The sequence below is a fragment of the Schistocerca serialis genome, chromosome 6, assembly GCF_023864345.2.
Source record: "Schistocerca serialis cubense isolate TAMUIC-IGC-003099 chromosome 6, iqSchSeri2.2, whole genome shotgun sequence".
Lineage (NCBI taxonomy): Eukaryota > Metazoa > Arthropoda > Insecta > Orthoptera > Acrididae > Schistocerca > Schistocerca serialis.
Window position 1 is genome coordinate 114,981,994 of NC_064643.1, and position 25,804 is coordinate 115,007,797.

Consider the following 25,804-nt stretch of genomic DNA (forward strand, 5'->3'; position numbering starts at 1 on the left):
TCCACTAATATAGTATTGTAGTTGTGAAACTGGGAATTTGTAGCACCGCTGGGGCGTTATTAAAATTTCTCGTGTTAATATCCATGAGCCGTGCTGCGGTTCGCGTTGGTGCTGTTTGTAGGTTTCCGTCCTCTGTTGGAGGCCAGATGGTATCGTTTAGTTGCCATGGTTGCGGTTGTTTGTTTTCTTCTGGTGTTGACTGGCTCCACTCGGTTTTGCAAGCGTTGCCTGTCCGCTAGTGGCAGCAGCGGCGGTTATCGGTATGTAGTAACTGTTGCCCTATCTTTGGGGCGACTTTGTTGTCTTTCTGGGTCGTGTGGGTGAGCCAGTTCGGCTCGGGGGACAGGAGGAGCCAGGTCCGTACAGTGCGGTAACACGCCGGGACCACTGGCAGCACGCATGGACTGCCGGGTGGAAGGACTGTGGTCACCAGGATGAACGACCTCGTCGTAAACCGGATCCAGCAAGCTTTAAGATGAGTGCATTTCAATCCAAGTAGAGAAACCGCCACCACTGTGACATCTCGCGAGTCTCCAGTGACTTGGGTTGGTGCTGCTGCTCCTAGTGTCGCTGAGGCGAAGAGCAGCGAGTGGAGTGCTTGGGGAAGGCGGATTTGATTAGCTTTCCTCGACTTCTTATTACTGTTTACTGCGTTCAATTTGTTACAATTTGTTAAGTTCAACCAGCGGTAATTGTTCTTGCCTTGTGGCTGCTAACGCCCCAGTTAGCTGCCCTGGGGGTTAGTGTATGTAATGGCAGTGTACATTTCCTCGTCTTGCCGCTGCTGTCTGGTAGGGCTGTAGTTTTGGCAGCTTTCTTGATTGTAGGCCGGCTAGTGATTCTTCTTCTCTGCTGGAAGTGATTCCTTCCTCGTTCCGGGCACTCTAAAACACAGTATTCTGGGGACGTAGTGCAGACCGCCGGTTCCGGCTTTGGCGTATTGATCCATCGTTGCATTTGGTTTATCGGACGTCAGGTAGCTTCAGCAAGATTATCATTAGTCATTCGTTAGACTGCCACTAGTCTGAGTTACCATTTTGTGAAGTGAATGCAACCTTGAGCTGCCTATCTCGTTGCTCGCGAAAGTGTTTGTTGCCAGACCTTTTCAGAGGTCGATTCCTGGAGCACTGTCTGTGGCCCCCTGGTTCTTTTAAGACGTGTGTTCTAAAAGGTCTGATGGCCAGTATTTCAGTGTAACGCTCCTTTAGCCCAAGCCTTCTGCAGGTCTAGCAACGGCCTTGCCACAGTGGATACACCGGTTCCCGTGAGATCAGCGAAGTTAAGCGCTGTCGGGCGTGGCCGGCACTTGGATGGGTGACCATCCAGCCGCCATGCGCTGTTGCCATTTTCGGGGTGCACTCAGCCTCGTGATGCCAATTGAGGAGCTACTCGACCGAATAGTAGCGGCTCCGGTCAAAGAAAACCATCATAACGACCGGGAGAGCGGTGTGCTGACCACACGCCCCTCCTATCCGCATCCTCATCTGAGGATGACACGGCGGTCGGATGGTCCCGATGGGCCGCTTGCGGCCTAAAGACGGAGTGCTTTTTCTTCTACAGGTCTGATGTGCCTCAGTACCCTTTAAGGAACTTATGTACTGCTCCTTGTGTTTTATTATTGTAATATTTATTACAATACCTTGTAATGCCTACATTAAAGGTTATATGTGTCTAGTTAATACTTTTGGTCGCCTTCTGGAATAAATCTAGCAGTGTAGTGATCAGTGGATGTTAAGGGTTGTGTTACAAACTTTACCATCATCTTATTTCACCCGTTTGGTGATCAGTTGCTGTTTTTTTTTTTTTAATTAACCTTTGTTTTTGTGTTTGCTGTTTTACAGCAATTTCTAAATTTTTTATATTATTGCTGTTCCTGGCGTGTAAGGCCTTCTGCCCAGATCACAGTGGCTTGCTTTTAAAACCTTATCTGCTGTATCTGTATTTAATGGAGAGTTGCTAAATTATAACTCACTGAAAGCACTATTATTTACACAGTTGTTCACTCCTTCATTAATATCGTGTGGTATTTTTATTTACTGTTGAGTCTGGAATTACTGGTTTAAAATAAATTGTGTGTAACTGTAAAAGCCAACCAATAGTAACTGATTACGGCCCTGCCCACAATCGTAACCGAATCCTGCCTTCCTTTGACTATCAGGTTTCAATCCACTTTCAGTTTTTTTTTTTTTTTTTTTTTTATAAATTGTATTTGTCAAAGAAGGAATTTCTATTATGCCTAAGGTATTATTAATATGTTGCATATTAATTGTCCAATTTCAGTCTTTTTATAAATGGGACCCAGTCGTTTTACGTATTTCTTAAGTACTGTAGTGTATGTACAGCGGCTCGCCAACCGTGACGTCCCTTATAGCGACGGTTTTGCTCCCCGTCACCTCTGACGCCACCTGTCACAGGGCAGTCAGCACTGCAGCCGCTCAACCACTTTCCTGGCACGGTACGGCTCTTCTCGTTCATACTGTGAAATTGTCTTGGTGTGCTACTGGACTTCAGCTTTGTTTGGCCCGTTATTTTTAAAGGTTCTCCTATGCCCCGCCGTTTTTAATAAGAACTACCGGTTTTAGCTCACTATTTGTTCACAACTTGTGATTGTTGGGAGTGGCTCCAAAGCAGTGACCTTTCGCCGATGACTTGTTAGAAATACACTTGTTGTAGCTGGGATTCACAGTCACAAATTTTTTTGAAGGACATCATCTTTACACTAGTGACTGTCATATATTTGTATTGCACTATTGCAATTTCGGCCTTAGGCCATTATCAGGTGAATTATGGCTTTAAGCCATGTCAACGTAATGTAAGCTGACACACTTATACGTCGTTGTCAATTCTGTTAAATACATGAGGCCTCGCGCCCCAGTAGTGTGTTTACATTTTGCGGCGTGCACTGCAGCTGTAGCGGTTATAAGCTAAGTAGTGACAAACTTATTTGTGCTCTGTAATACAGTTACTAAATTTAATAGATTTCAGCTGTGTTGCGTGCCGTTTGTGGCGAAATAACGACTTAATAAACTTTTGTAATCGTTCGCTCGCTGTGTTTTAGAGAATTTTCAGTGTGTTGAAGTCGTTAGTAATTTTCGTGCTTTAGTTTTCAACTGACGTTTATTATTCTTTCTAGTGAAATATTTCAGTAAAATTTTCATACAGTGTTTTAACTTCGCTTAGTGTTACAGTGGTACTTTTAATTTTTTGGTTGTAGCTAATAGTTTTGTGAAGTTTTGCTGGTATTGGTATCGGCTATGTTGTAGTAGTATTAATACAAGTAGTTGCTTTCTTAGTAGGCAGAGAATTTCGAGACCATTATTGCTAGTTCTTAAATAGTTCTACTGGTGTAACTGAACTTTGGAAACGTAGACGTATAGTTTTTTTTCAGTAACTGTAAAATTTACCATGAGTGAAAAGTGTGGGCTCTGTCGTAGGTTTGTGAGTAGTGGATTACGGTGTGGGATTTGTTCAAAGTATTTTCATTGGGGGGAATGCAGTGGGGAAGCCAGTGGTCATTTTAGGGAGATCCTCTCCTGGGAATGTAGAATCTGTAGTAGAAACAAGTTAATAGAGGAGCAGGAGCGTAAGATCTGTGCCCTTCAGGTGCAGTTACAATGCGCAAAGGAGGAACTAGATAGGTTGAGGAGGGTGAAGGGTGGTGGGGAATGGGAACTGGCAGTTGGCAAGAAGGTAGCTAGGAAGAGAAGGTACTCAGACAGTTTTACTTTGCATACATGCAATAGATACGACCAACTGTCAGAGTTGAGTGGAGAGGAGCCTCGTGTAGCCGTAGATGTAGGTAACTTGCAGCAGTCCTCAGCAATTAGGAGGCCTAGGTTAGTTGCAAAGTCTAGCGGAAAGAAGGTTCTGCTGCTAGGTGGTTCCCACGGTAGAGGTGTGGGCCAACAGTTGCAGGAAGTGTTGGGGAGTGAGTACCAGGTCACCAGCATTGTGAAGCCTAGTGCAGGGTTGGCTCAGGTGACTGAAAGCATAGGGGAGTTATGTAAGAATTTTACGAAAGAGGATCAGGTAGTGATAGTGGGTGGAGCAGGGAACAGTCTCGATAGGGACGGGGAATATGATGTCAGTGGTGATTTGGTTAAGATAGCTACTCAAACTGGTGGTACTAATGTGCATTTCGTGCAACTGTTTCAGCGTCATGATCGGCCTCACCTTAATGCGGCTGTTAGGCGCGTTAATGTGGGGCTGGGGAGGGCACTGATGGCGGAGGGCATGGATCACATCTCAGTGGTGCCAGTCGGGTCTATCAGTAGATGGGGTTTCACTAGGCATGGCCTGCACCTCAATAGGTATGGGTAGGAGAGGCTGGCTAAGCTTGTAGGTGACAGTGTAGTGGGTGGTGGTGGTGGTAGTGGTGTCACTCATGGAAACATTCCTGTAGTAGTTGGTGTTAGAGCTGCACCTTTTTTAGACTGAAGTCAGCTGATAGGTATACCTGCTTAAAGGAAGTGCCTCTAACTAAGGGCTCACCTCCAGAGGATGTAATGTTTCCAAGTAGAGAAGGTATTAGCATATTTCATCAAAATATAAGAGGTATTAGAGATAAAGTTAGTGAACTGCTAATAGATGTTAACTCTGAAATTATTGGTATATCAGAGCTCCACTTAAATAATTTGACAATTCAGAGGCTTCCTTTACCAGGCTACAGATTAGCTGGCTGTTTCTCAAGGAGTTCCTTGCGGGGTGGGGGATTGGCTCTGTACGTAAAAAACAGTATTTCATTTGAGTCCATAGACGTATCACGACACTGCACTGAACAGATATTTGAAAGTTGTGCAGCATTAGTTGAATTTAGTGAAACTAAACTTCTAATTGCTGTTGTTTATAGGTCCCCTAACTCCGACTTCAGAGCATTTTTGCTTAGGCTAGAGAGGGTTCTTGATTCACTTTGTAGGAAGTACCAGAAAGTAGTTATATATGGAGACTTCAATATTAATTTTGTACATGATTGTGCAAGAAAAAGGATGTTGGTAGATCTCCTAAATTCGTATGATCTGATGCAAACTGTGTTTTTTCCAACTAGGGTGCAGGGGAACAGTAGCACAGTCAGACAATATTTTTATTCATTCTTCATTACTAGATGGGCATTCTGTTAGTAAAAGGGTGAATGGCCTCTCAGACCATGATGCACAAATTTTAACACTAAAAGGTTTTTGTACTCTAACCAATGTCGTATTTAATTACAAACTACGTAGGAAAGTTAATCCAACAGCAATAGAGAATTTTTCAAACTTGTCACGGAACAAGAGTGGCAAGATGTTTATAGTGCCGATAGTATAGATGATAAATACAATGCTTTCCATAACACATTTCTCACGCTCTTTGAGAGTTGCTTTCCATTAGAACATTCTAAACGGGGTACTAGCAGTAATGGACAGCCCGGTTGGCTGACTAGTGGGATAAGGATATCATGTAGAACAAAGGGGGAATTATATCAAAATGTTAGAAGTAGTCACAATCAAGCTACAGTAGCCCATTACAAACAGTATTGTAAGGTGCTTAAAAATGTTATTAGCAAGGCAAAAAGTATGTGGTATGCAAATAGAATAGCTAATTCACATGATAAAATTAAAGCCATATGGTCAGTTGTGAAGGAAGTGTCTGGTCAGCAGCACAAGGTTGACGATATAAAGTCAGTTTGCAGTAATAATATTTCTGTTACTGATAAATCAGATATATGTACAGTATTTAACAACCATTTTCTGAGCATTGTTGGTGAATTAAATAAAAATTTAGTATCTACAGAAATCATATAAATTTCTTAGCAAATGCCTTTCCGATACTGACGTCTGAAATACTCCTCTGTGATAAAGACAAGAGGCAGATTGAGTCAATAATCAAATCACTGAAGACTAAGGACTCTCATGGTTATGATGGAGTGTCTAGTAGAATATTAAAGTACTGTGCTGCACAAGTTAGCCCTGTATTTAGCCATATTTGTAAATTTTCCTTTAGGAGTGGTCAGTTTCCTGAGCGATTAAAGTACTCAGTAGTAAAGCCGCTTTATAAAAAGGGAGAAAGGGATAATGTAGATAATTTTAGACCTGTTTCTATGCCATCAGTGTTTGCAAAAGTTATCGAAAAGGCTGTGTATGTAAGGTTAATTGATCATTTTATATCACACGATTTGCTATCAAATGTACAGTTCGGCTTTAGAAGTCGTTTGACAACTGAAAATGCTATATTCTCTTTTCTCTGTGAGGTACCGGATGGGTTAAACAAAAAGTTTCGAACGCTTGGCGTATTTTTTGATTTAACAAAGGCATTTGACTGTGTTGATCACACAATATTGCTCCAGAAGTTGGACCATTATGGAATAAGGGGAGTAGCTCACAATTGGTTCACCTCTTACTTTAGCAACAGGCAGCAAAAGGTCATTATTCACAATGTTGATAACGGCTGTGATGTGGGATCTGAGTGGGGTACTGTCAAGTGGGGGGTGCCCCAGGGATCAGTGTTGGGGCCGCTCCTGTTCCTTATTTATATAAATGATATGCCCTCTAGTATTATGGGTAACTCTAAAATATTTCTGTTTGCTGATGACACTAGCTTGGTAGTAAAGGATGTTGTGTGCAACATTGACTCGATTTCAAGTAGAGCAGTACATGACCTCAGTTCATGGCTTGTAGAAAATAAACTAACGTCAAATCACAGTAAGACTCAGTTTTTACAGTTCCTAACACACAATTCAACAAAACCTGACGTTTTAATCTCACAGAATGGGCATATGATAGTGAAACTGAACAGTTCAAATTCCTAGGTGTTCAGATAGATGGTAAGCTGTCGTGGAAAGCCGACGTTCAGGATCTTGTTCAAAGACTTAATACTGCCATTTTCACTATTCGAACGGTATCGAAAGTGAGTGATATTTCGACACGTAAATTAGTCTACTTTGCTTATTTTCATTCACTTATGTCGTATGTTTTGGGGTAACTCTTCCCATTCTAGAAGGATATTTTTGGCTCAGAAACGGGCGGTTCGGGCAATAAGTGGTGTGAGTTCACGAATCTCTTGTCGACCTCTTTTCACGAGTCTGGGTATTTTGACATTGGCCTCTCAATATGTATATTCCTTATTGTCGTTTCTTGTTACCAATATTAGTTTATTTCCAACAATGAGCAGCTTTCACTCGGTTAATACTCGGCAGAAATCAAACCTCCATTTGGATCGGACTTCTTTAACTCTTGTGCAAAAAGGTGTGCAGTATACCGCTGCATCCATTTTCAATAAGCTGCCACTCGAATTCAAAAATCTTAGCAGTAATCCACGCGCTTTCAAATCGAAACTGAAGAGTTTCCTCATGGGTTACTCCTTCTATTTTGTCGAGGAGTTTCTTGAAAAATTAAGATGATTCTCATTGTATTGCTGATAGCGTTTGCTTAAACTTATGGACTGATTTTCTTTCAGGTTCATGAACATTTATTTTTATCTGTTATTACTTTTTATGTTGTAAGTTCATGTACTGACACGTTCCATGACCTTGGAGATTTGCTCCTCAATTTGGTCCTACGGAACTTGACATTTAAATAAATAAATAAATAAATAAACATTCGTGTCGTTGTTACATAGTGCGAGCACAAGTATACAGATAACATGATCTGTAAATGCACGTGTTCGTTAACCCATCACTAGAAAAACATGCATTAGACCAAAGCTGCACACCAGTAGTCTGCAGCTACGGTCTAAAGCATGTGTTTCTAGTGATGGGTTAACGAACATGTGCATTTACAGATCATGTTATCTGTATACGTGTGCTCGCACTGTGTAAAAACGACACGAACGTGTTTAACAGGATTGACAACGACGTGCAAATGTGTCAGCTTACATTATGTTTACATGGCTTAAAGCCGAAATTGCAATAGTGCAACAAGGACATATAACAGTCACTGGCGTAAAGATAATGTCCTTGTTAGAAATAATCTTTGTGAGTACTCTTCACACACGGCTCTATAATGCTGCTTTTCAATAGCTCTTTATTGTTTACACCATTGTTAAGAATTCTTTCTAAAAGAATATTTTCTTATTATATGTACATATCATGAGGATGAGTCTTCGACTGACGCGAAACCGGACGTGACTTTTAATAAAAAGTATTCTACAGCAAGTGTGGGTCATTTCATTCGAAATGTGGAAATTTGGCTGCAGTTGCCCGCAGTTTAAAACAACATAATTAAAAATGCTTTGAATGTGTGTATTTGCCATTGTGTATCATTTGTTACGTTATATTTACACATTTACCTATACTCAATTTTTAAAAGAGTTTCGTGGACTTTTAATTGCCATGAATTCTAGGATATGCCAGAAGATTGCAAGAGTGGGATCGCGTACCAGACCATGAGAAGAGGTGGTCGACGTTGTCGTCGGTAGCCATTAGGAGCATCAGATGGGCCTTCTAGAACATAATTTGTTGTCGTAATCAGATGGGGTGGTGACCCTCTGCAAAGCCACCAGGCAGTCGCCGCCCATCGAGCTTAAGCCTTATCCCGCCATCCCACACCTCAGCCTCCACTGGTGAATCACTACGATACTGCCTCCGCAGCTGCCCCCTGCCGCAAAGGCGGTCAAGAGGCAGCGAGGTTACGGGGGTCGATCTCCGCCCAGGCCGTCACGATTCCCAACAACGTCACCCGCATCCGCCCAGTGATGGTTAGGGTGCGCCAAAGCAACAGAGGTCGAGACCGCCCCGCAGCCCGCGGCAATCATGGACCAGTAGTGAGCGGTGCGCCTGCGTCATCCCGAAAGTGCGCCGCCCATGTTGCCGTCCCTACATGACGCCGATGTCACTGTCCTGAGTAGTAGTTCTGTCTCACTGAGTCTTCACACAGTTTATGTTCGAGCTGAGCGAGGCTATAATACCAAATGTTCAAATGTGTGTGAAATCTTATGGGACTTAGCCGCTAAGGTCATCAATCTCTAAGCTTACACGCTACTTAACCTAAATTATCCTAACGACAAACACACACACCCATGCCCGAGGGAGGACTCGAACCTCCGCCGAGACAACCCGCACAGTACTAAAGCGCCTGACACCGCTCGGCTGATCCCGCGCGGCCAGTACCCAGAACAACCACCTCTGGCCGTAATAACGGCCTTGATACACCTGGGCCTTGAGTCAAACAGAGCTTGGATGGCGTGTACAGGTACACCTGCCCGCGCAGCTTCAACATGATACCACAGTTCATCAAGAGTAGTGACTGGCGTATTGTGACGAGCCAATTGCTCGGCCACCATTGACCAGACGTTTTCAGTTGGTGAGAGATCTGGAGAATGTGATGGCCAGGGCAGCAGTCGAACATTTTCTGTTTCCAGAAAGGCCCGTGCAGGACCTGGAACGTGCGGTCGTGCATTATCCTACTGCAATGTAGGATTTCGCAGGGATCGAATGAAGGGGAGAGCCACGGGTCGTAACACATCTGAAATGTAACGCCCACTGTTCAAAGTGCCGTCAATGCGACCAAGAGGTGACCGAGACGTGTAACCAATGTCACCCCATACCATCACGCCAGGTGACACGCCAGTATGGCGATGACGAATACACGCTTCCAATGTGCGTTCACCGCGATGTCGCCAAATACGGATGCGACCATCATTATGCTGTAAACAGAACCTGGATTCATCCGAAAAAATGACATTTTGCCATTCGTGCACCCAGGTTCGTCGTTCCGTACACAATAGCAGGAGTTCCTGTCTGTGATGCAGCGTCAAGGGTAACCGTAGCCATGGTCTCCGAGCTGATGCTGCTGCAAATGTCGTCGAACTGTTCGTGCAGATGGTTGTTGCCTTGCAAACCTCCCCATCTGTTGACTCAGGGATCGAGACGTGGCTGCACGATCCGTTACAGCCATGCGGATAAGATGCCTGTCATCTCAACTGCTAGTGATACGAGGCCGTTGGGATCCAGCACGGCGTTCCATATTACCCTCCTGAACCCACCGATTCCATATTCTGCTAACAGTCATTGGATCTCGACCAACGCGAGCAGCAATGTCGCGATACGATAAACCGCAATCGCGATAGGCTACAATCCGACCTTTACCAAAGTCGGAAACGTGATGGTACGCATTTCTCCTCCTTACACGAGTCACCACAACAACGTTTCACCAGGCAACGCCGGTCAACTGCTGTTTGTGTATGAGAAATCGGTTGGAAACTTTCCTCATGTCAGCACGCTGTAGGTGTCGCCACCGGCGCCAACCTTGTGTGAATGCTGTGGAAAGCTAATCATTTGCATATCACAGCATCTTCTTCCTGTCGGCTAAATTTCGGGTCTGTAGGACGTCATCGTCGTGGTGTAGTAATTTTAATGGCCAGTAGTGTATATGAAAAAACCTACATTAGTTAAGAAATTATTCAACATGTAAACGTCACTACAGATATTCGGATTTAGGTTTTCACGTGTTCGATATGCCAGCCAGCATTGGAGATGACGTGGCGCAGACGAACAAAGAAATTCTGCATGACCCGCTGAAGTGTCGGAACATCGATTCTGAACGGCTGTTTTCAGCTCAGCAATGGTTTAGCGGTTATTGCTCTACACCTTGTCTTTAATACAGCCCCATAAAAAGAAGTCGCATGTGTTCAGATTCGGAGGACATGGCGGTCAATTGACGCCCACACCAGTGGCCCGTATGCGGTTCGCAAAGTGCTCCTCTAGGACATCAAACACTCTCTTGGTTCGATGGGGTCGAACTCTGTTTTGCATGAACCACATCTTGCCGAAATCAGGGTCACTTTGGATGATGGGGATAAAATCATGTTCCAAAACATTCACGTTCCGTTCGGTAGTCGCTGTGTCATCAAGGAATATCGCACCAATTATTCCGCACTGGACATTGCACACCACACTGTCACTCGTAGAGGGTGAAGAGACTTCTCGATCGCGAGATGCGGATTCTCAGTCCCCCAAATGCGCCAATTTTGCTTACTGATGAACCCATCCAGATGAAAGTGGGCTCCGTCGCTAAAGCGAACCATACCAATTCCCACCACGTCCCGCGCCTAACCATGCAGTTTGAAGTCCTAATGCAAACCGTTCAGAAATCATGACGGTTTTATTTCATATAGTTCAATAATTGCCACCCTCCATGTTTTACGTTGAAACTTTTGTGCCTCTGAAAAGACAAACATAGTTTTAGCTATTGCTTTCCTTACGCCTGTCTAAGATTTCATGGTCGGATCTTTCTTGACCTGTATTGTTCCGGTAAAAATTTCGGTTTACTCGATGTAATTTCTGTCATGTATTATGACCACCTCTTCACAAAGGAACAAATGTTTCAACGTAAAACATACGTTGTTACACATATAAATTTCCAAATTTAAAAAAAATGAGGTTTCGAAAATGATAAGGGATTCCAGAAAATTACAAGTTGCTTTTTGATTTGCAAAGATAGACGAAGTCCTTTGAAAAATCGGAAACATATTTTTTATTATCCCTCGTGCCTAAAAACTGAAAGATAAGTTCAACAGGGACACTTCTAATCTTCATGTTGTGCTAGGCAACTTTTTACCGACACTACAGTTTACGTATCTAGAAGAGAGATCGAAAACCGAAATAAACAGGGAACAGGAAGTAATTAGAAACAGACACCAGAAGAAACTTTTTAATTTAGATGTAAACTAGAATGTTGAAAAGGAAGTGACATACAAAAAGCTGCATTAATTCCATGATAGGGTCGTAAATTTAACTACGATAGAATTGACAAGAGAAGAGCAAAATCTTTTAAATACACAGCTCCAGTGTAGCCTGAATTCCACAAGTGACTAATACAACAAAAAATTACTGGCGCGAAGGGAAACTAGTGTGAGATGTCGCGAAATGAGTAAATACGAACAAACCAACACAGCAGTTAAAGTAAGAAACTCAATCGCAAGAGGACTGCACACAACTCGCGAGAACAGAAAGCAGCTGAAAAGTTATTAAGATAAACTAGAATCACAACTAAGGCAATTAAGGGCGCCACGGCGGTCGTAATACACAATAGAAATTACGCCGAGAAAACCGAGAAGTTTTTTACCGGACTGATAGATATCAAGAAAGATCCAACAGGAAACCTCAGATAGACGTAAGAAAAAAATAGATATCAGAATGTTTCTCTTCATGGAAGAACGAAAGTTTAAACGTAAAGTAATGATCCTGCGAATCCTCCAATTACGATCGCAAATGAAGGTGCATAAAGAAAAAAAAGTCTGTACATCCGATTGTGGCTAGCATTTGTTGCCCTAATTATAAAATAAATAATTGAATTATAAAGATGCGTAAAGACTCCGCTGTTACCGGCCCCAAGCCCGGGGAAGGAGGAGGGGGAGGAGTAGCAACCTCGTTGAGAAACCGGGGTCCATCCGGCTCGTACTACCCCGTGAGGACCCCTGCCTAGGGTTACAGTTGAAACCCGGCCAACAGTCTCGAAGGCGGAAGAGGAAGTTTGGTTTAATCCCCAACGGTGGAGAGAGACGAAGAGCCTAGTGGAGTGAACTACGAACAAGCAATCAAATTTCGGACTAACAATCCGATCTTATCTTGGAACTGAATTCCTTACTTTGAATGTAATACAAGTAATACAATTGCAACTGAAGTACGGAAAGTCCGAAAATGAATGCACTACTCCAGGTGGTAACTCGAGACAGAAATCCACTATTGCATCAAGCAATGTCTGCGGGACCAAGGGTTATAGGGAGTCCCAACAACTGCAATCAGAAGGTTGAATCGGAGCAACCTTGGAATCCTTCTGAAATAAAATTCAAAAAGAAATTCTTTCTAGGCATTTTAAACGTAAATTCTATCAAGACTGGTAAACAAAAAGAACTAGAAATACTTTTAGAGAAAAACAAAACTGAAATTTTAGCGGCTCAAGAAACAAAGTTCCTCGATGAAAATGTTGTTGATACCTTTAACTACGGAATCTTCGAAGGCAAATTACCAGTCAAAATTATGAATCAGATGCTATTATTGGGTATGTCTTGCCATGTTCATAAAAGTATAATAGGAAATGTTACAAAATGTAAATTCACCTCAGAGAGGGTATTTTTCTTCTCAGTTAAATGCAAAAACAAGATATACACGCTTGTTAATGGCCATGCACCAATAAATGAAGACAATAGGAAAAATCCACAAAAAACAGAGCTTGAAGTAACCAAGTAAGGAAAAATGGCACTGCCTAAAATCGGTGTTGTGGCAACTGTGGTGCACGATGGGCCATAGATGAGAGGGGTGAACTGCTATAGAGGTGTGTACAGGCGGATAGACCTGCAACTGTTGAGGGATTGATCACCCATATGAACCAAAGGGCTACCAGCAGTGTCTCATCAACGACCATCCAGTGAACGTTGCTGCATAAGGCTGACTGCTGTTGATCAGTGACAAAGACTGGAATTTTCATGTCAGTACCGCATGTGGACGTCCACTGAGATGAATCACGTTTTGTGAGATAGATGTCCTTTGGATCATTGGAAGCATCAAGGTCGGAGGAGGGAGAGTTATGGTCTCGGGAATTTTTTCATGGCATTCCTTGGGAGATCTCAGTCATTCTGAAAGGCATAATGGTTCAACACAACTATGCATCTATCGTTGGAGGTCATGTACACCACTACACACAGTTTGGTTTTCCTTGGTACATCTATCAGCAGGACAATGTTGTGCTGGCATAAGTTATCACCAGCACACTGGTCGGCGAAGATCGGTTAGTACACGCTGGATCAAGCGCGCCCATCACGAGAGAGGCCAGAGACACACCCACAAGAAACACGCTGCCTACGAGCTCTCCACAGCATGTATTTAGCCCGCTGCCACTGAGCAGAGGGCCTCACTCAATTATCCAGTTGGCATTGGAGCGGGTTTAGTTCATCACAGGCTACAACAGTACATAGCGACCAGATTAATGACTATAGTGGGACTAGTTTACCTCACCCAGAATTGTATTTTACTAGCAGCGAGAAACTAAAGTTTGCAGTAGTAAGATTACTGATATTGACATAACATCAGTCTGCAAGAGGACTATTTCTGATGAGCTTGCGCCACAAAACATGGACTCTATTCAAGTTAAGTAAATGTTCCACTTCATATAAATAAAGAACCGTACCAATCCACGTGTGCATTTATATTGTGGAAGGAGGATGCCGGCCACCCATAACAACATCCTCTCCCATGCTTCCTTGTGGTACAAGACTCTACAAGCAAAATGTGTGACGCAGCTTTCAGTGTACGAGCATGGTTCCAAGAGCACCAGGATGGGTTTACCTCACTGCCCTAGACACCAGAGTCTTCAGATTTAAACCCAACCGAGAATCTGCCGCATCACCTCGATCGGGTTCTTCGCACCATGGATCCTTAAACTACAAATCTAGTGCAGCTGGCCACGGCAGCAGATTCGGCATGGCTCCACATCCCGTTCGGTACCTTCCAGAGCCTCACTGCACATCTCGCAGCGGCCTACGCTGCAAAAGATGGTTACTCAGGCTTTTGACAGGTGGTCACGTTAATGTGATTGCACAGTGTAGAAGGAATGCGCTATTCCCATCTCTGCATTTCCACAAATAGCACGTAGGTTTCTCCAGTTGTGATGAAGTAGCAGAACATGCGAAGGCCTAGTTGTCTCTTACCACATTAGAAAACAGTACTGAAGTCCTAATAGTTTCGTCAAGCTGATGTCTTCAATTTGGTAATGGAAAGAAATAAGGGAAGAGGACAGTTGAAGTGGATGTATAAGTTACAGTGGATATGCAGAGATGAAGAGGCTTGCAGAGGATAGACTAGCACGAAGGGCTGCAGCAAACCAGCCTACGGACTGAAGACTATCAACACGACAAAAGTGTCCAAATGTGTGTGAATTCCTAAGGTCATCAGTCCCTAGACTTGCACACAAACTAACTTATGATAAGAACAGCGGTAATGATGTTCAGTCCCAATGTGGCACTGTGAAATGGGGCGTTCCCCAAGGATCGGTGCTGGAGCCACTGCTGTTTCTTATTTATATAAATGATATGCCTTCTAGTATTACAGGTGATTCAAAAATATTTCTGTTTGCTGATGACACCAGCTTGGTAGTGAAGGATCTTGCGTGTAATATTGAAACATTATCAAATAATGTAGTTCATGAAATAAGTTCGTGGCTTGTGGAAAATAATTTGATGCTAAATCACAGTAAGACTCAGTTTTTACAGTTTCTAACTCACAATTCAACAAGAACTGATATTTTAATCAGACAGAATGGGCATGTTATAAGCGAGACGGAACAGTTCAAGTTCCTAGGCGTACGGATAGATAGTAAGCTGTTGTGGAAAGCCCATGTACAGGATCTTGTTCAGAAACTAAATGCCGCTTTATTTACCATTAGAACAGTATCTGAAATAAGTGACATTTCAACACGAAAAGTAGTCTACTTCGCATATTTTCATACGCTTATGTTATATGGTATTATTTTTTGGGGTAATTCTTCTGATTCAAAAAGGGTATTTTTGGCTCAAAAACGGGCTGTTCGAGCTATGTGTGGTGTAAGTTCGAAAACCTCTTGTCGACCCCTATTCAATAGTCTGGGAATTTTGACATTGCCCTCACAGTATATATTTTCTTTAATGTCGTTTGTTGTTAGCAATATTAGCTTATTCCCAAGAGTTAGCAGCTTTCACTCAGTTAATACTAGGCAGAAATCAAATCTGCATGTGGAATGCACTTCCTTGACTCTTGTGCAGAAAGGAGTGCAGTATTCTGCTGCATCCATTTTCAATAAGCTACCACAAGAACTCAAAAAACTCTAGCAGTAGCCCAAACGCTTTTAAGTCTAAACTGAAGAGTTTCCTCATGGCTCACTCCTTCTATTCTGTCGAGGAGCTCCTGGAAGAGCTAAAAAATTAAACAAATTCCAGTATTACATTCTTGATTTTCTTTATTTAAACTAACGACGTGTCAGCTGAATATGTTTCTTATATTTCATTTTATCTGTTTCTACAATCTACAACTGAATATGTTTCTTATATTTCATTTTTTCTGTTTCTACAATCGTGTTATAATTTCATGTATTGACTCGTTCCATGACCATGGAGACTTCTCCTTAATGTGGTCCCACGGAACAATAAATAAATAAATAAATAAATAAACACACACATCCATGCCCGACAGAGGACTCAAACCTCTTGTGGGAGTGGACCATGACAAAGCGAAGAGAAATCTACAACAGACAATGGCAACGAAGCAGAGGTGACAAAAAACGGTGAGCACAAGGAACGACTGAAGGGGACAAAGACCACCCACCTCCGTCCCCTCCCCTACCATGCCATCCCCTCCTCTACCCTACCCTACCCTACCCTACCCTACCCTACCCTACCCCATTCCTCAAAAGAAATTAATCGTCGTCGGGGCAGAAACTTGCAGTAGCCACTTCATGTGGCCACATATGTGGCGCTTGGGTGTGGTGGGCAGTCGTACCTCTCGTGCTCGAGCAGCTTCCTGGTGAGGGACTCCTTCTTCTTGTCGCGGCGCAGCGTCATGTTCTTCTCGAGGTCCTCGCGCTCCTGCTGGTGGCGCAGCGTCAGCACCTTCTGCTCATCGGGCCGTTTCTTCTTCGTCTGCAGCTCGCGCTCGAACCTGCTCGTCAGCCGCTCCAGCTCCTTCTCCCACTCGTCCTGCGAAAGGAAAGCCAGCCATCTACTTATTGCTTCACTGTCCTCTTTGCAGCTACCGTCATTCAACAGTTATAGCTGCAAAACGTGGACTGATGTACGACACTGAAGAGGTATCAGACAGAGAGTCCTTTACTTTGCCATTCGATACACTTCACTAGTGAAGTACTCGATACCAGACTGCGAAAATGGGTACGTTTTACAACCACAGTCAACATTTTTGTCATAAGTTATTTAGTATTGTAAGCGTGTAGAAATGTGTCACTGAAATAAAAAATATGATCATTTCGATGATGATGTTTGGTTTGTGGGGCGCTCAACTGCGCGGTTATCAGCGTCCGTACAAATTTCCTACCTTTACTCAGTCCAAACTCGCCACTTTCATGAATAACGATGAAATGATGAGGACAACACAAACACCCAGTCATCTCGAGGCAAGCGAAAAGCCCTGACCCCACCGGGAATGGAACCCGGGACCCCGTGCTCGGGAAGCGGGAACGCGACCGCGAGACCACGAGCTGCGGACTGATTATTTCCATCTTACAGCACAGCTAATGTCGCTTAAAATTAATGTTTTATAGTATGTTCCACAATGCAATAAGAAAACAGTCAAACTAAAATGTAAAATTGCTACACGAGATCTTGCGAAAATGTTAACAGTCTAAATAATTTTGTAATTAGTACGAAACTTATTGCTGTTTGAATTTGCTTAAAAACCGTATTTCCTAAAGTTTGTATAAAATATTATTTTTTCAGTATTTTTGTTATGTAAAATACCTTTCATCCTTTCGCAAACATAATGTTTTACTCAAAGTTTTTTTAACATGATAACTTTTAACTGAGGGTCTTATGAACTAAGAATTTAAACAGTGTTACGAAATATCTTCATTCTTATAAGTATATAAATACTGTGGCGGCACTGCCCATCACAGTTCATCTTTGTTTAGGTCTTCGCAGTTTTTGTTATGTCTGTCTGAGTCCAGTCAGTAACGAACAAACATTGTACAATTAAATAGAAATCGCGGAAACGCTGTAACATATATGTCTGAGGAGATCGAGCGCGGAATCGCGATTTGAGGGGTCTTGGTGCTCGGTTCCTATTTGCGCTAGGAATGTGGGGTGGAAAGTTTTTTGTTTAACCCCGACCAGAGACCATTTGTATAGCCATTCGATCATCTGTCTTACTGTAGCTATGTCACAGTATATTATGCAAGTTTTGAACGACGAACCGAAACTGCCGCTCTGACAGAATGTGCGAATCGATTAATTCCTTTCGCAAAAGATATTAATTGGGGTTAAATCAGTGCTCAGCTAATGGGAGCATTTGTATGTGCACAGTTCGCATTTTACCTGCAAAAATTGTCACCGTCGTTATGATTCCACGTGCAAAGACAGTCACCCTTAAACAAATCCAGACCAAAGCGAGACTCGTGATTCAAATTTTGTCCACAGCTGTATCGGACTTTGGTCTAAGATAAGTTTTAACTGTCTGAAAAACTCTAGTTTCGTTTGGATTTTACAGCCAAAAAACACGTTTCGTAGCCGGTTCTTGGAGCGCGACATTTCCATAATTTAAACATATAAGAACTTTGCACAAAGGTAAATAAATGGATGAAGTCAAAACAAAATTTTTTAATCCTATAATCTTAATCCGTTTTCGAGACACAAAGTTTTGAAGTCGAGGTAAATGTAGGTTGCTGAAGTGAATGCGCGGAAACGGTTTATAGCGAATCGAATAAATAAAAAATGCATTCTAACGATATAATTGAAAACTCGCTTTCAAAAACCTAGCTTCATTCGGATTTTACGTGCAAAAAACACTTTTCTGCGAACATGTCCTGTGCAGAATCTGGCAGCTCCAGAGACATTTAAATCACAAAATCTTAAGATATTCGCGTTTTTTTTTTTTTTACGAGTTAATCCTACTACTTACACCGATACTAATGTAACAAATCAAAAAGCACGAATATGTCAAGATATAATGTCTTTGAAGTTGACAGGTAAGTCGAAAAGTTAGTTCCCTACTTTTGTATCCCAAACTCTGCGTAGCACATTTCGCCTTTTTTGTGCTATGATAGGAGAATTTTTCATTTTGATATTATGAATGAAAAACAACATTCATCATTTGGCAGAGCGCTCGGAGAAGATCCTACACGCGCAAAGTATCAGACATTTCTTTATTTCAGCGCAGCGCAGAGACCAATGTCAGCTCAGCAATGATAAGTTAAGTGCCAGCATTGTGACGTACCGCTGCAATTTCCATTAGAATCCGTGACAAACTTTTAAAGGTATCTGATGCAAAATAAAAAGTTAATTACATTCTTAGTACTATTTATAGCGGATAGTTCACAGGGAATACATAGTCGTAACATGGTATAACAAGTTTTATAATCAAATGTAACGTTACTTTCTTACTTTCCTGCGGTGTATGTAGTCGCGACTCGCCTGGATAGCCGTGCGTGTTAAAAGCGCTGCTTCTGGGGCGGGGAAGTGCGCCGGTCCCAGGCTAAATCCTCTCAGCGGACTAACGACGAGGTTCGGTGTGCTGGGCAGCCAGGATGTGGTTTTTAGGCGGTTTTCCACATCTCACTACGTGAATACCAGGTTGGTAACCAAGTCCCATCTCTGTTGCACGATTCGAAAACAGAAAACGTTTGCACTCTTTCGCATGAATAACACTACATGCAGGCAGTCGGAATACACGTATTCTGTCCTGGGCATCAACAGGGTGACCGCAGGAAGAGCATCCCACCACATTTGGAATTAACCATCTCTTCCTAAGCATGCCGACCCTGCGCTTATCAGGGAGAAAGGAGCAAGAAAAGGAAAAAGAAGTGTATTTTGTCACGAACGAGAATGAGTAATGAATGGATGTCCTGGAACATTATAAATAAGATATTAAAGTGGAAATGAAATAAAGTTAGCTGAAGTAAGAGAAGGTTTTTCCATGAAATGAAAGCGCCCTGTACGAGTAGTGCGTACACTATCTCACAATAGAAATGTGAAGCACCTAGAAGAAATTGTTGGATCTCGGTGTAACTTCATACATGTATGATGCCACTGGCGGGTATGTTAGTGATTAGGTTTGCAGTTGTCTGGAACAAGTAGAACGGCCGGCAGAGTGCATTTGTGTTGTTTTTCCAGGTGTGGAGGAGCATACAAATGGTTTGAAAAACGTCAGATATTGAGTGATCACTGAGAAGAACAAGCGAACTCGTGTGCCAATGAGCTATCAGCACGGAGTAAAGCTTGACAGTGACACCATGTGGGTCTCCATTTGGCTGCCTGGCCCAGTCGTGCAATATCCAGATTTGTGGGGCATTCGCATGCGAGTCCGCAGCTCGTGGCATAGTTGGATCACGTGCTCCTGGATCACGTGGTCCCGGTTCGATTCCCGGCCAAGTCGGGGATTTTCTCCGCTCGTGGTCTGGGTGTGTATTACCCTCATCATCTTTTCATCATCATTCAGGAAATGGCATACAAACGTTTGTGGATGTTCACCACTTTTCTATTTTCGTACCCAAAAATTCAATTACAGCACGTTGCTTGTAATGAATGTCTTGCGTAAATGCCCTTTCGATCGTTTTCCATGGCTCTGCCATCAGTCAGAGGTGTTCGTAACTTCGTACACGTGCAGAACAAACAACAAATTTGAAACACCTAAAACGACAGTTTCATATGTACCGAGTGTTTGACTGTCATACACTGGTGTCCAAAGTTAAAGCAACGAACCGATTGTGTCTAATTCATACAAACTGTCAACAACGTCCGTACAACCGTCTTCTGCACGGAAAATGGCATTCCGGTCAACGAACAACCAAATCATCGATGACGTCAGGGCACCTATCAAACGGGGTAGTATTTGCCGGGTAGTCCACATCCACAATCGATGTGTACAGTCACCGACGGTGCAGTATGGCACAAAGAAGACGCCTACCAGACTCTCTGCGGTGGAGGGCCAGAAGAAGAATGGAAGCAAAAGTGATGAGGCCCGATGGCTTAGTGCGAGTCGTTCTGGTGTTTCTCGGATGTGGCGACAGTTTGTAGAGACCGAAACACTACCCCAAAGACCAGGGCAGGGCCAACTACGTATGATGTCAGAAAGAGAGACCCGTTATGTCGATGTAAGGGCACGATGGTACCACCTTAGCACTGCACGGCAACTGGCGTCTGTCCTCGTAGCATCCTCAGGACGTGTTGTATCGAGGCAAACGCCGCCCAGAAGGCTTCGGCAGACTGGCCTTTAATCACGGAGACCTGCTGTATGTGTACCTCTGATGTGTGTTCACAGAAGGGAACGTCTAGTGTGGAGTTGTCAACATGACACCTGGGCCGTCGAACAGTAGGCCAATGTTCTTTTCACAGATTAATCCCGATTTGGTCTGAAGAGTGATTGTCGACGCATTCGCATCTGCAGGGAACGTAGAACACAATTCCGGTACTCAAATATTATAGTGAGGAGGAGCCCTAATATTGTCGGCAAGAATCATGTCGACCATATGAACACCTCTTCATGAAACTGTATGGGTGAATCGGCAAGGTTTAACTGGTGTCAGGTATCGCGACGAGATCTTGGGACCTCATGTGCGGTTGCTGCGAGGTGGTGCGCGCCCAAATTTCATATTGGTGGACGATAATGGTCGACCGCAAGAGAGCAAAAGAGGTTGATGTTTTCTTGAAAACGGAAGATATTGCACACATGACGTGGTCTGCTCGGTCTCCCGATCTGAATCCCATAGAGCATGTCTGAGGTGCACTAGGAAGATGGGTCGCATCACTTCAGCATCCATCAACCACTCTCCAAGACTTGCGAGCAGCTCTCCAGGAAGAATGGATGTTATTGCATTGATGATATCATTCACAGCATTTTCCCTCGTTGTCAGACCCGTATTGCTGCCAGAAGTGGTCACATCCAAAACTGAGCATAGTTGTCGGAATGTGTGTGCAAATCCGTTAAGTTGGAAAAAACGAAAAACATTTTTGTCTACCGTTATGCATATTGCAGTTGTTTCCGTATTCTTTACATTGTTTCTACTTTACTATCACCTGTTTATACTGTCTTGTCGCAAAATAAACACAACGTTGCAAAATTTCCATTTGTTGCTTTAATTTTGGACAGCAGTGTAGGTACAAATGAGAGGGGTGAACAGAGGCCAACGAAACAACAAATAATCCTATGAAACGTACGTCCGGAAACAAATATTTTCCCTGGTATGACCCATGCACAAATGCAGTCTGAAACGTCCCCTTAGAAAAATTTATGAATTACTATGCTGATAAAACTCTTACGCTATTTAATTTTCAAACAGCTGAGCAAAACTGAACGTACTCAGACATTTCGCTCTTTACCTATTCTGATCAACACTAAACTGACACACAATATTTTTAGCGCAACGCAATCTGACTTTCAGTAATCCCTACAAAAGAATGGCCCTGACTAACAAGAACCTATACCTTTCACAAATCACTTACCTCACAAAAATCTTCGTTACTCGAACTACTGCAATACAGCGAGCGCCACTACTGCCAGCTAAATAAAAGATTCAAACTACTGAAGGCACTAACTACTCAGAGGCATAGTTAGCAAATGAAAGATTTTGATAGAGAAAAAACAATGTATTTACCTTAATTGTGTTCAAAAGTCATAATATATATAGCAGTTCATGACATCCAGTCCTACAAATTTACTGTCTCTGATGGACACACGTCCAGATCATCCGCTCTCAAAACTCCGCCATTTCTCTCCCCACATCCACCACTGCTGGCGGCTCACCTCCAACTGCGCAACGCTATGCGCTGTTAACATCCAGCTGCCCAACACTACAATAGCAAACAACAATGCAAACCAGCCACAGACTACACACAGCACAGACAGTGATTTTCATACAGAGTGCTACGTGGCGTTACCAATAAAAAAACCTAAACAGCCTACTTACAAGTCTTGCCAATTCAACAACACTGTTAATTTCTAAAGTTCCGATTATGCTGCTGCGTCGCTTTGGATGAAGATCCTTATAGAGAAGATGCGTATGTGGTGCATGCATGATAGTGCACCGGCACACAGTGATAATTCTGTTCGGGAATACGTACACGAATCGTGGACAACAAGTGTATTGGTGGATACTCGCCAATACCATAACCTCCCAGGTCCACCGTGTTGAACCCAATGACTTTTTTTCCTTTTTTTGTGGGGATATCTAAACCTTTGGTGTATTCCAATCCTGTTGATAGTGTCGCAGAACTCCAGGAATGCTCTGTGGATGTTTGTCAATACATGCGGAACACACCTGGGATTTTTGAACATTATGGGGATTGGTGAGGAGACGTGATGAATATTGCCTTCACATGAAAGATGGCCACGTGGAACACTTGTTGTAATGTGTCTGTTCGCATGCGCATATCTGTAGTTGGATTCTCAGGGTCCTCGGGGAATCTATTATAATGCGTTCGTCTACTCAGGGACGACCGTTGTGACCGAGCGGTTCTAGGCGCCTCAGTCTGGAACCACGCTGCTGCTACGGTCGAAGGATCGAATCCTGCCTCGGGCATGAATGTGTGTGATGTCTTTAGGTTAGTTAGGTTTAAATAGTTCCAAGTGTAGGGGACTGATGACCTCAGATGTTAAGTCCCATAGTGCTCAGAGCCTTTTGAACCATTTTTTCGTCTACTCAGTCGCAATGCAGCGTGTTCGGGCTAGAGGTATACACAAACAAATCCTTATAATGAAAGAACTCTTCAACGTGTGATCCCCGTCATTTCATGAACAGAGGTGAGTCGCGTAGCGCATGGGCGCCAGTGACAAGGCACTGCTGTCTGCACATATCGGCGGACTATGCAGTTCCTCAGATGCCTCCCGACGTCGTTTTCGAGCAGTATGGTGCTCGGCCCCTCCCCCCCCCCCCCCCTGTCATGGAGATGTTACAGCATTTCTCCATGAGACATTTCCTGAATGTTGGATCGGAAGGGAGGATCCCATTGCCTGGCCCCTCCGTCTCCCAATCTGCCTCTGCTGGATTTCAGTGCATGGGGGTTTATCAAGAACATTGTTTACAAAACAAAGGTTCGAGATCTGGTAGATTTGAGACAATTGATCTACGACGCAGTAGAGGCCATAGCACCTGTCACCGTTATGAACATGTGGCGAAAACTGGACTACCGTTTCGATATCTGTCAAGCTACAAATGGTGCCCACATTTACTTGTACAAACATGCATAAAAACGTTTGAGGTCTTGTGTACAACGATGGACAAATAAAGTTATAAACCTTAATAGGTACTGACATATAAAGAAATGTGTTAGTATAGCTCTAGCCCGTATACCCCATACGTTGTATAGGGAAAACCATTGATTTCCCTGTCTATTTTTATTGGGATTATTTGTTTCTTTCACTATCCTCCGCTTGACCCTTTCGTTTTGTAGGGCACTGTTTACTGTGTGTTAGCTTCCCGAAATGCGTATTGGATAAGTGCAACAGCACAGTCCGAGCGAAACATCAGCCGTATTCAACTGGACAAAGACGTGTACAGTAGGAATCTTAACGTTGGCTCAGCGGCAAAATAATCATTGGTCAAATTTCGACGAAGAATTTTATGAGATTTCCCTACAGTCCAAGTGAGATTTTGGAACTGATAGTTCGTACCCAGATCTTCCCAAATGAAATTTCATTGTTCCAACACCAGCAAGGTAAAATACAACAATCAATAATAGACTTCAGCAGAAGTCTACCCAGCGCTCTTCGAACAGTGAAAAAAATAAACAAAAAATCCTAGTGCTGATAAAACTTTTGCTAGTTACATCCCTTCTATGTCCAGAGATTTTACTTCACAGCCAGAATATGCCTATGGGGACAACAATCGCGCTGCTTCATCTACTCTGTTCACATGTCACTCACGTCCCACATGCTGCGAGGAAGCCCTGGGATATCAGGGTCGCTAGTTCGGTTGCGTTCGTGTTCCTGGCAGTGGAACATGCGTCGTGCGTCCGCCTGTGCTTGAAAATTATCGCTGTTTGCTCGACACGACACGACACGTTACAGACAACGGGCGGTCCTCGTTTGCTATGTATACAGATAGCTTCTCCCCTTCCACAGCGACACACACACACACACACACACACACACACACACACGAGCGGGCGCGAGTGTGTCAGTTCTTCAGAACGAATGGATATTACTACAGGAGTAAACATTATGACCCACTGTGTCCTGCGATTGAGAAATGCGCGTAATGTCGCTTCATAGAAGCTGACTTCAAAAATTAATATGAAAACTACGGCTGACTCGAGAAAAGCGCAAAGTGACGGAAACTTGTTTTCGTAAGCTGCAGATTGTTTAGAATTGGCAACCGGCGTTAAGTCATGGAAGTGAAGCGTGTGTGTGAAATCTTATGGGACGTAACTGCTAAGGTCATCAGTCCCTAAGCTTACACACTACTTAACCTAAATTATCCTAAGGACAAACACACACACCCATGCCCGAGGGAGGACTCGAACCTCCGCCGGGATCAGCCGCACAGTCCACGACTGCAGCGTCTGAGACCGCTCGGCTAAGCCTGCGCGGCGGAAGTGAAGCGATATGCCAGTATCCGTCGGTTGTATGGAATCAGCTCAGTGAGGTGGTTCCACGTGAGGTGTGACAGAATGGCACAAAGCAGCTGGTGTGTTTGGACGTGCCCTTGACTGCACCGTGACTGAAGTTGCACAATTTGTTCGTGTGCCAGCGCGGACTGTGCAACGTGTATACAGGGAACAGTGTACCAGTCGCAGCAGGGGAACACGACCTAAGAACAGTGATGACAAAAAGGTATTGAGTCAGTGACAATTGGTCCCAACCTGACAAGAATTGCTGCTGTCATTGCATGCAGGTCTATCTCAACATTGAGGAAGTAACTGTATGCAGAGGATATCTGGAGTCGGGAAGCTTGGTAAAGATCACTGTTCACAACATTTTCCTTTGGTTTGGGAGTCGTCAGGCGTCGAGAGCACCAACCATCCAATGAAGCGTTTAACCCGCAGGGGGTGGGGCGTATATTTTAGGTCGGTGGTGGTTCTGTCATTTTCTAAGGGCGATATCCGTGCTATTACTTGGGCCCACTCATTCATGTTACTGTGAACATGAATCAGGATCCAGAATAAATTTTCTCTGTGCAGCGGAGTGTGCGCTGATTCCGAACTT

The 25,804-nt window shown here is 43.5% G+C and overlaps 1 protein-coding gene across 1 annotated transcript in view; it reads right to left on the reverse strand.

The window, feature by feature from the left end:
* Window positions 1–25,804, reverse strand: part of LOC126483882 (hillarin) — a 553,379-nt gene that overhangs the window by 70,853 nt on the left and 456,722 nt on the right. The window contains exon 3 of the mRNA XM_050107138.1: window positions 16,439–16,635. Within this exon, the coding sequence (XP_049963095.1) occupies window positions 16,439–16,635 (197 nt within the window). The remainder of the gene's footprint in view (window positions 1–16,438; window positions 16,636–25,804) is intronic.